Source organism: Haliotis rufescens, unplaced genomic scaffold (genome assembly GCF_023055435.1).
Source record: "Haliotis rufescens isolate VD_foot unplaced genomic scaffold, xgHalRufe1.0.p SCAF_11, whole genome shotgun sequence".
In the NCBI taxonomy this organism is placed as follows: Eukaryota; Metazoa; Mollusca; class Gastropoda; order Lepetellida; family Haliotidae; genus Haliotis; species Haliotis rufescens.
The window spans coordinates 15,800,446-15,812,714 of record NW_025963791.1 but is presented as its reverse complement, the minus strand read 5'-3'; the positions used below and the strand labels follow the sequence as shown (position 1 = coordinate 15,812,714).

At 39.7% G+C, this 12,269-nt stretch overlaps 1 protein-coding gene across 2 annotated transcripts; it reads right to left on the bottom strand.

Moving 5' to 3' along the window:
- Positions 1-1,386: 1,386 nt before the first annotated feature.
- On the bottom strand, positions 1,387-9,754 carry LOC124150856. Of its 2 annotated transcripts, none has more exons than XM_046522999.2 (4): positions 9,481-9,754; positions 8,393-8,544; positions 6,734-6,979; positions 1,387-6,111 (listed from the first exon to the last, which is right to left on the bottom strand). In XM_046522999.2, the coding sequence occupies exons 2-4, from the start codon at positions 8,514-8,516 to the stop codon at positions 6,059-6,061; spliced, it is 423 nt and encodes a 140-aa protein (XP_046378955.2). In that variant the 5' UTR covers positions 8,517-8,544; positions 9,481-9,754; the 3' UTR covers positions 1,387-6,058. The 2 variants fall into 2 exon arrangements, with proteins under 2 accessions (XP_046378955.2, XP_048248267.1); XM_048392310.1 differs by having other exon boundaries at positions 8,393-8,547; positions 9,481-9,751.
- Between the last annotated feature and the right edge of the window lie 2,515 nt (positions 9,755-12,269).

Sequence of the window (12,269 nt, the reverse complement as noted above, 5' to 3'; positions counted from 1 at the left end):
CATTGGATAATGGGTACCTATTACATCCCCTACTTCCCACGGGCATGGTGAATTATAAGTGAAGGTACCTTTAACTTTCAATGCTACTCGAATGATTCCATTAAACACTGAGGGTACGATCGGGAAGCCAAACCAATATTTCTTGGGGAATCCACGCGAAAGGAGAGAGTGTCCTCCAACTGATGCACATGGATTAGCTGTGGCTGAAAATATAGGGAATAAAAATCCAGACTAATACCTAACAATGTTTAAATACCTGACTATATATTATAACCCCTAGAGGTGTAATACCTTGGGATTCTGGAAGATTCCAGCCAATGATTTACTGCTTGAGTACATCAGTACCCAGTTATACAATGCAGGTACCAGGTGCAGTACCCTAATCTACAGATGTGTGAGTGAGTGAGTATGGTTTTTACACCACTTTTAGCAATAATCCAGCAACATTAGTAGGAGTACACCAGAAATGGACTTCACACATTGTACTCATGTGAGGAATCAAACCCAGCTTTTGGTGTAGGAGTAGCAACTGCATTAACCACTAGGCTACCCACTGCCTCCTATAGATGTGTAAGGTCCAAAACATGTTTCTTGTCTCTCTAATGCACTGTTGCTTGTAATTGTCATAGTTAAGAGCAACATATCTCAGGCCAGGCTTATTATCCTCCATACCAAACCTGAAGGAGTTGTTTAACCTGCTCAGAAGAGTATTGATCCGGGGTAGAATAGGCCTTCAGCAACCCATGCTTGCCGTAAAAGGCGACTGTGCTTGAGGTAAGAGGTGATTAACGGGATCAGGTGGTCAGGCTCGCTGACTTGTTTGATGCATGTCCTTGTATCCCAATTGCGTGGATCGATGCTCATATCACTGGATTGTCTGGTCCAGAATCGATTTTTTATAGACCGCCATCATATAGCTGTAATATTACTGAGTGTGGCGTTAAACAACAAACACAAAACTGAATATTATTTCCATTATATTACCCTGTGTTAGCTTAATTTGGGAGGAAAGCTGGTCTTGAAGCAGGTCTTAGACAATTACCACTTCAGTGAAACCCACAAATGGTTGTGCTGCAAAACCATGCTTTAAGTCAGTGTTGTGATCAATCTGGTCAGCAGAGTCAGATTTTTAATCAGCCAATGAAAACATCACAGACTGCAACCTTGCCAACTCCTGCCATGTAATAGAGTGAGTGACAATATCATCAATATTTTGGTGGGGGACACCAGAAACAGGCCTCACAAATTGTACCCAAGGAGAGAACGAACCCAGGCCTTCTACTACATGATGAGCAAACGCTTTAACCACTAGGCTACCCCACCAGCCTCTGTTATAGAATCCTAGTCCAAAGTAATGGCCTGTAGACCATTGACAACAAAACACTGTTTAGTCAGTTTCCTTTATTGATATGTTCAATCAGTCACTTAGTGAATAACTAGCTCTTGAAACAATGGACACTAGCAATCATTAATGTCCTTTAATCACAGCTAAATCAGTTTGAATTAAAGCATGTCTGACCAATATTTCAGTTATATCACAACATGTCAGCTTACTGGGTGGAGAAGTTAAAAGTGATGCAGGTTCTTGAGTTTTATCACTTTTTCTTCCATAAACACAATTATCCACAAGGTACGGTGAGTTTCTTGTTACATGGCCACTGTAAATATGTCATCTGTGATAAGTCGGACTGAGAAACACAATGAGAAGGGCTGCCCATGATATCAAACAAATGGGATTTATTAAAACTTTATGTAATTTGTTTTTTTGTTTTTTAAATGAAATGAAAAACTCTTATATAGATTGACAACAAAACAAGTTCTTAATCTGATCCCAAGAATTACCATTGTACCTAAGCCAAAAAACAGATTAGTCTTGGTTCTCAGGCAGCGCCCGCAATATCATATAGTTCGCTATTATAAAGTTTCATTTTTATTTCCATTTAAAAAAACAAAACAAAAATCCTTAAATATTCCACGTCCAACCGTAGTCAAATACTGTATTTCAGTATTTTACTCATCAAGGAGGCCCTTTCCCAGGTTGATTGTACACAACTGTTTATTTGGTTACACAACTGTTTATTTGGTGACAAAACTGTCTATTTGGTTACATACTAGTTTGAACAACAACAAAAAACACTACCCGGGACGCCCGCGATATATTTTCAAAAGCCCTTGCCTGAGAACCAATTCATTTATTTTTTAAAGCCTAATAGCTCCTTTTATTCAGAGACCTACATGTATCACCAGTACTCTCTTGTTTAAGTAAGCATGAGTATGGTGCTGACAGACCAGACTTCATATAAACATTGTGTGTAAGGCAATATTAAATCAATAAATAAACAACCTTTTATAAAATTTTAGTCTAAAACATCCACAACCTTTCATCTGTCAACACATATATCTGACATAATATCACTACACATCTGTGACACCAACGTGTAAAAATAGAAAAATGAAAAATAAAATCTGACTAATACACAGATAAAATGTACTACACAAATAACATCAATATCCATACAGTGTGATAAGTATGCAAACCATCCTGTCAGTACATATTCCAGCCTCTATTTCATATCACAGCACGTCACTTATTATACTTATGACATACACAAGGTATATCAATCGTCGGGGTTCAAAACTCTGTGTATATTTAAACTTAACAATCCTCAGTAAGAACACTGATGTAGGACAAGACAGAAGTTTTGTGTAACTGAACAGTGTGTGTGTGTGTGTGTGTGTGTGTGTGTGTGTGTTATCCAACTGAGATGCTATGTTGCAGTTTAACATGAACACCCCCTCAGACTCAGTATACTCACTCTGAGCACAACCAGTCCTTTAGCCCCTTAATGCCCAACACCAGGCAGGGTAACAACAAGTATGGCATTCCTGGGGATCGAACCACAGAGGGATTGAGTTTGTTTGAAGAGTATTTCAGTCATATCACAAGGTGTCGGCAAAGGGGAAAGAAAAGCCTCAAGTGATGCAGGTCTTAGCCAATAGACGTTTACCACTTGGGTGAAGCCCACAACTACAAACCTTCAAACATAATCAGCATTCAGACTCATTGAGGAAGCACCATTTAGGACAAGTTGGCATAATTTTGGCACTGGAATATATTTCCCAATTGAGAAGACTTCTAAAGAATGTTAGGCCTCGATATCTATCGCTGTACACCTATATGTCGTCTGCGACTTCAGCCACTCGTCTGAAGCCTGAATCTAGTGTAAATGTTTGTTTGGTCTAGCTAGAACACCCAGCTAAAAAAATCCATATCAGTCTGTGACTTTAGCCGCTAATCCAAAGCCTGAGTCAAGGAAAAAGTCTGTTTGGTCTAGTAAGCTTAGCTAATAACAGTCTACAGTAAATAGTAACACTAAAATCTACTAAAAGGTGCTGAGAGCCAAGTTCAGGCTAGTGGACTCAAACGTAACCATAGAGTTCTAGATATTTTTTGTCATTAAACAATATACCTCAGGTCCGGGTAGTCCTGTGGGTACCCGGGTCCTACTCAGTACCCACCCGACCCGAGTACCCGAGTTACCCGTCCCAGCCCTGGTGGACTCAAATGTTTTTAGCACAGACTGCTATATATGAAACTAAAATCTGCTGAAAATGGTGGCAAGAGACATTTTGGGGTTAGCAAACTCGACTGTTTTGGCACAGAATGATATATATTTTATACAAAAATGTGTGAAATCATCTCATATGTAAGAAATATCACAAATTGTACTTGTAAATACATCTAAATGTTTTGTTCTAATCTCTCAAAGCCCAGCAACTTCATCTTGAGTCTCATCATATTCTTTGCTGATAATAAAGTATGTTTAAATGAAATGCCATGGACATTGCATAGAGAGCTTGATTTGCAACAAAGTATAACAAAAGACCTTGAAAAGAAACTGTTTGACAGCAGGTGTCACTTAAGGCTAAAAAAATAATAGTCTTGGTTCTCAGGCACCACCCGCATCATCATAAAGTCTGCCGCACGTTTTGTTTTTATTTCCATTTTTTTTAAAATATAAAAATCCCATTACTTTAACACAATGCACACAAAAATTGAAAATTGAAACAAAAACGAAATGTGGGATGAACTTTATGATGATGTGGGCAGTGCCTGAGAGACAAGACCATTATTTGTTTTAGCCTCACACAGGCATAAGCAAATGTTCAAATAACACACTGATACAGGCTTGGGATGATGTCTGTAGTTGCCATGGTGTATGTAACACATACGTGCCATTCTCATCAGTTACTGTGCAACAACCTGTCATGTGAAAATCCTTTGTCCTCAGGAAGTCTATATATGTCTGTCTCACTTAGATGTTTTTCTGACCATTGACACTCTTTGGAAACATAGCAGCAGATTTCAGTAGTAACTTCATGTATGTAAAAGGGAGCATAGGAATATACCACATAGGAATATTCCACTAGTATCTGAGGAATGAATTGCTATTATGTGTGTTTGGTCTAGTGAATTACAATGGTTTAATGTGAAGGCCAAGATAACCTTTGGAATAATGGCGTGTGTTGAAACCTGACATTATGTACGTTGAATTACCTCCCCTTGTCAACAAAGTACAACAGGCTGAATACATTGCTTGACATCAGTGAAAGGGAGTTTACACTTCCTGACAAATGTCATGGGTACCTTGTCATACCACTAATCTTAAAGCTCCTATATCTAGGGGTACCAGATTAAAAAAGTGCAGGAGCAAACCTCAAAGAACCCTGGCCCCCAAAATTTCTAACACTGAGGAAATCAGACAGCAACTATTTCTTGAATTAGCCATTAATTGGCTGACATGGGAACAAATAATAAATATATTCAAAGACACTCCATTGTGACAATAGCTTAACAAAAATATAATTTTTTATATAAGTACATTCATAAAACCCTGTACACCCTGAGAGTAGCACATGTAAAAAGAATTAATCATTGCTATTTCACAAGCTACAAAGATGTAATTTGGTGGCATATTTCTATTTAACAATTGGACCTATTTTGTGACTGCCATTGGACTTTAAGTATGGTAATTCAAAGAACTATCTGGATCAATTTTGACATGACAAGTAAGTGACGTCACAACACACATTATGATGTCATGATATCCGTACGGGCCACCCCACTCGTATAGGTCTTTACGACTTGAAGACTGGCCAATCAGATGGCAACATTTTTCAACAAGTAATGTGGTGAGGAGAAATGGGGTTTAACGTTGTGTCCAAGTTTATTGCACTTACATAGCGTGCGTGCATGCATCCCAACCCAAGATGTGACTGTCAGTGGATTGTGTTGAGTGAGCGATTGTTCTTTCACGCTGTCAGCAGAATTCCAGCTAAATCATGAATATTTATAGGTAATGATTCTGGTCCAGGAAAACCAGTCATTAGTGGTAGTGGGAGACTAGCATACAGTCTAGGAAATCTTTCATTACACACTACAATTCTCGCCTCTAATTATTAAAGACTTGCTTTTTTATATTCTAGATTGATTTGGTTTCATAAAATACAGATATTCCAGTCATGGTTCAGGACTACAGTAGTGGGGGAGCACCGACTGCTTGATGTTTCGGTGTGATGACACACAATCAGCCACGTCGCGCCTTTTGACCACCCCATCCCCTCTTCAAGAGGCGTGGCCTAAATGCAAATGTCCGATTGAGATTTTAAATTTTCCGGACCCCTGCCCTCTTATCATGCGCCTCTTGCAACAAGTAAGGGACGCTTGGGGCTCTCCCCCGGGACTCTCCACAGGGTCAGGGCTGAGTTGAACACCACTATCAGCAATGTTTAGCTATGAGCATAGTGGCTTGCACATATCAACTGGGTTGAGATCTAACCAGTGGTTGATAGTGTGAGCATGAAACCACATATTGGTGTGTGTGCTACAGTCAGCCAGGCCACGGCCTCGGGATTGTCTCCCCTGGTGACCTTTCATCCAATCACTGTCCCTTCTCAGAGGACATTGTCACCAACCAGTTTTCATTTTAGTCGCCTTTTACAACAAGCATGGGTTACTGGAACCTATTCTGCCCCAGAGGGCAAGCAGATTGCTGGTCTAATTCCCAGAATAGTCTTCACCAGTCAAGAGATGATCACCAGTGCCACTTCCTGTAAAAGACAATTCAAAACATTAGTTTCAAAACATGAATATCATGATTATTTCTACAGCCAAACATTCTTAAACATCATGATTGTCAGCCATGTTTGTAGGTTCTCTTTATTTTAGTTGTCATCATGGAAGAGTTCAACAAACATTTGGTGGGTGGAAACAAATCATTACGTGAGTTAAATACAAAGATGGTCATGAACAGGATCACAAAATTATTTGAGTACCATCTTGATGTGATGCAAACAAACCATTATGTTTGTCAATAAACAGTTGGGTCATGTTTGTTTGTTTGTTGTTTAATGCCGCACTCAGCAATATTCCAGCTATATGATGGCGGTCTGTAAATAATTGAGTCTGGACCAGACAATCCAGTGACTGATATCTTGAGCATCGATCCACACAATTGGAATTTTATGACATGCATAAACCGAGTCGGCGAGTCTGACCACCAGATCCTCTTAGACAAGCATAGTCCCCTTTTATGGCAAGAATTGGTTGCTGAGGACCTATTCTACCCCGGATCTTCACAGGTGAAGTTGGGCCATGAATAGGGTCACAAAGTTATTATAGTGGCAGTTCAGTGGGTTGCAAACAAACCAATTTGTCACATATTGCCCCTACCTATACACAGCTCAGCGAAGCCCATATCATCCTGCTGCACAGGTGTGTTGTCACTGGGCTGGGCAACAAGTGTAGTCGCTTGGACAGTATTGGTAGAAGTCTGATCTCGGCGTCGGAACCTCCTCCAGAGAAACACCAGTACCATGGCTATGACCACCATCACACCACAGATGGACACAAGCATGGGGACATTCACCGGGGTAGATGCTGGTCCGTCCTGCCCCGCATGTCCAGCTTGGAAGAACTCTAGACAAGACATAACAATAAATGTACACAGTATATTTGTTTGTTTGTTGTCACCGCACTTAGCAATATTCCAGCTATATGATGGCAGTCTGTAAATAATCAAGTCTGGACCAGACAATCCAGTGATTGACATCATGAGCATCGATCCACGCAATTGGGATACGATGACATGCATCAACCAAGTCAGCAAGCCTGACCACCTGTTAGTCACCACTTACGACAAGCATAGTCACCTTTTACGGCAAGCATGGGTTGCTGAAGACTATTCAGGTATTGTACACAGTATAAACAGTGACTTAACAGAAGTGAAACTGTAAATAAGGTAACCATACTCTGTTCATACTGCAGAGCTAGGTTATTTTCAGATGGGATGATACTAAATTCATATTAAATTGCCTGTGCTATTAAAGATACATGTGGACAATATTTCAAACTCTGGTGAGCTTAGCAAATGTGAAATACTCTCTAAATATATTTCCAACACATTTTCTGATCAAAATATCTTGTCACATACATGAGATACAGAATTTTCCAGCAAATGGGCATTTTATAACCTTGATTTGACATTATGTTTTAGATGGAATGACTACCGACCTGGATTGAGGAAGATCATCTTCCCGAGGCAAGGGAGGTAACTGACTATAAAAAGTCCAGTTTCCACCCTTGCCGAAATAGGCTGGAATTATGGAGTTATAATTTGGCTGAACTAATGAGACTATGCATAGTCCAATCAAAATCGTTCAACGAAATTGACATCTGTTTCGTAAACTGCAGTGCAGTTTTTGGTCGATTGCAGGATTTGCAAAGCATGTGTACCAACAACTTAGCATCAACAGATATTTTCCAAATCTTTTCAGGTTTTGAATCAAGGTGCTCACGTGATTTGACGCACTTCGTGTAGTAAAAACCCATTTTATTACAATATAGGTCTTGATTATCAACCAGACTGTTTCACTGGGCGATGCCATTTCAGTTGAAGCAAATGCAAGTGACATGAGACGTGAAATCTGATTGGTCAACGGGAGGGACATAGAAGAGACATAACTCATAATTGCCTCTGGTGGCGCTACAATCAAGCCCAGAAATTTCAGCTTTGTTCGGCAAGGGTAGAAACTGGACTTTAACAGTCAGTTAACTCCCTTGCCTCGGGAAGATGGCGAAGATGTGTTCTCGTCTGAATATTAGTTTCCATATTGAGGCATGTTTAAATATTCTGATCCTAAATCTTTGCAGTGAACATACTACAGGTTCATTTGGAGGCCATAAGCAGAGCTGTCACTGGCTGTCACTGGCATACAATGGCCTCTACATACAACTTATTTTACAATGTAAACAGACACACATTTTATATCTTTGACAGGGCAAATGTGTAAACAGTTATGGCCATGATGGCAACAGTGTTGGATGAAGTACCTGGACAAAACTTGTTGCAGTCAGAGTTAGGATCCTTCAAGTACTCCCAATAGCAGATCTCATTACACCCCTGGCATCTGCTAACAGCCTTGTCATAGTACTGGCCACTTTGACAGTGCTTCATGTCTGGAGAGGGCAGTGGCTAGAAGAATCTGCTGTGAATGGAGAGATCATAATGCCGATATGTGATCAACCATGAGATAAGGGACTTTATGGGCGAAAAATCACGTTTTGACTTTTCATTATCAGTTAAGACTACAGCATCTTCGGAACACAGAAGTACAATTCACAAGTTTAAAGTCATATTTATTGGAGAGATACATCACATCACACACATCGATCTTCACTGAAGTAAGTTGATGTCAAACGTCTTTATGACATCATAGCACAATATCCTAGCACCCATAAGGTCCCTTTTCTCCTGGTGGGTCACATATGTTGTTTGTTTGTTTGTTGTTTACATCCACATTTGGAAATTTTTAGCTATATACGATGTTTGTCTGTAAATAAATTAATCTGGATCATAAAACCATTGATTGATGTTATAAGCAATCGTCTCTATCAACCAAGTCTGACCACCAGACCCATAAAGTTGGCTGGTACGATCGACAAGCATGTTTCATTCATGAGACTGTTAACTATTTGTTCCTCCCACTTGTATGCACAGGAACTCGTTATTGGTCTGTAAATAAAATATATAGATCTACCCCTGTAAGTTCTCTACTTACATACAGGGGGTATATATTTTTATTTATTGACCAATAACGAGTTCCTGTGCTTGTATGTCATTTTATCAGATGATCACGCATTATCTAAATTCTCACCCATTTTTCTACCCTACCATTGCAAAGAATTTTGTTATCATGAACAAAACATAACGCATTATGCACACAAACCAAAAATCATGAAGGCTAGATCGCACCTGAACAGGTGTGGATGTCTTCTTGGTGAAGGCCAACAAGCACCGAGTTGGGCTGATTTGTGCTTATAAAATATTCACCTTGCCAACATACACGCACTAATGGGTAAATATACGTCTGTGTGATGAATGAATACCTCGAAATATATTTAATAAATCTGATAATTACCTTGCTTAATATACTGCGCCTCTTGTGCAAGCAAACTTTCCACGAGGGAATTCCCCAGTAAAATCTCCAGGAAATATCCCCTCTGCGGTCAGCTGACAACATATAGTTCTCGCTGCAGGTCTTTCTGTCGTACAAATATCTCCACATGCTTATAATGACAGTTTGGAAAATAGATTGTGTTCACATTGATCAGCTGTTGTCAGTATTTTGCCTATCACTCGACTATTTCGTGAGGGTTACGGAAAGGGACGAATAGTTTCTAAACAAGATCGTTTATTTCCGGTGAAAGTCATTCGGCACCACTCGCTCCTTTCCGTAACCTGCGAGTGATGAATCCACCTGGCAAGTTCGAATCCCTCTGGCGTGGGTCTGCATGCATTTCCATGAACAGTCCAGACCTGACAACTTTCATGCATACAGTTTGAGTCTCAAAATATTCAACCTCATATATAAAGCTCTCAATTCAAGATTAAATAATCTCAAGCCAAATCCAAACTGTATGCTGAAAACAAATTTGTAGGAAAATTATCTTTGCGTTATTATAAAAAGGAACCATGCCAGAAACTTTTCACAAAAGCCAAAAATGACACAAGAAGGAAAAGTAAACATCCAACATCTAATTAAGCTATGACTCAGGTGCCAATACAAAGGAAAATGTCCGCTTGGGAATAGTTTGACTGTAGCCCAGGCAAAATATTTTTATACACGTGTAAGTTAAACAATCTGGTCTTGCATACACTGAAGTTGACAGAAGTTTTATCTTTATTAAAACATATAAAAGTCAGAAGGAATGTGTGCATAGTGAGAAAGAAATGCAAACATTAGTGACTTGTTGCGTAGCCATTTGAGCTCTAGATCATTCTTGTCATTAAGCAATATATCACGTGACTAACCACGGGTCCGGGTATAGTACTGTGGGTACCCAGGTCCTACTCAGTACCCACCCGACCTGAGTACCCCGTCCCAGCCCTAGTAGTGATGCGTACGAGACTGGAATACACAAATTACAGTTTAATGAGGTACATATCGTATTCGACGTAGTAAGCGACTAGGACGCTCTCAAAATTAGGTCTTATGAGAATATTATTTTGGTGAAGGAAAAAAACAGTTGAAAGATCGTAAATTTCGTGGTTTATGCTGACAGCCTGAAATGTTTATATACGATAGATATATTTGTCCAGAATGTAATTGCCCATAATTAAGGGTACATATAACACACGAGTGCGTATCATACACGAATAATATTCTTATGTACATTGATCAATCGGAAGGGGGGCTATTTGGGGTTGGTTACTAGCCAATATATCAGCAAATATCGCCATGGGCGCTTATTAGAGCGGGCGCTTATTACGTCGAATACGGTATGTCATATTTTCCTTTCTGCATGTCTAGAAATAGTTTTTTCTGTGGAACTCCCCACATAGGATTCCACCCTCAAACCTGACCGGGACCTACGTCCCCTAAACCCTGGTTCTCAAGCACTAAACTAAATGGTTTTGGAAACTCTGCATTGTCTGCAACACTTGTATATCACTTGATTGTCTAAATCCTAGACATGTACATAGTGTCTCATGGCAGGCATGCATGGAAAACCTTGACTTTCGTTTTTAAACGATGTCATATATATGGGGTGGGGTGGGGTGGGTTTGCTTGCATTTCATTGGATTTGTTAAAGTCATTGTCACGCATCAATTTATTTATTACAACAAGGAGACAGCCCCATGTCTATGTTGTGTCATTGTGTGAAACACACACCTTCAGTGTGATTAGTATTTCCTTCAACAATAGTCAAACCAGCAATAGCAATATATATGAAACTGTGAGTGAGTTGGGTTTAATGTCGCTCTAAAATGTATTTCACTTATATCACAGCAAGTATGTGGGAGGAAAGCCTGAAGTGATGCAGGTCTTGGAGGAAATATCAAATGGTATGTAAAAAAAGACATTCTAATGGCCTCCCCAAAATTTCTCTGTTGGTAGGAATTATTTGATTCCAAGGCATTGACAGACACAGACACAGACACAGACCAGACCAGACCAGACCACACCACACCACACCACACCACACACCACACACCACCACGCCATCACCAGTAGTAAACATCACAATCTGAGTGGAAACCATGATGCAGGTTGTAGACATTTAGCAAAGATCAATATTGAAGGTACAATATGAGAGTATATCTGGGTTTCTAATCCATTACAAAACTGATGGTGTCATAGCAAAGGGAAGCAGCTCTGCCCAACATGCACCCATGATCATTGGAATACACGGGTCTCCTGGTCTTAACTCTTGTACTGCAGTAGCCAGTTCAGCAATCTGTGTTCCTCCTCCGTGTCTAAACTAGACAATGCATTGGTTGATTGTGTGAGTGAGTGAGTGAGTGAGTGAGTTAAAATGTAACATTGCATCACCATTATTTCAATGATATACAAACTTGATAGCCTGAACAACGATCCATAGAATAGTTACATGGACAGATCCCATTTCAAATATGCGCATCATGCACAAATACATGTCTTGTAAGGCTAAAAAAAATATAGTCTTGGTTCTCAGACACTGCCCGCATCATCATAAAATCTGCTGATTGTTTCGTTTTTATTTCCATTTTTAAAAAAATACAGAAATTTCCCTTTACATTCCCTGTTTCAATGCGTATCTTGTGTTATGGTAATGGAGGCAATGGGAGTTTGGATGCTTGTTCATGTAGGGGTGCCCTTTCCTAGGTTGAAGGTAACTGTTTATTTGGTTACAAACTAGTTAAACAACCAAAAACAAAAAGAAATCA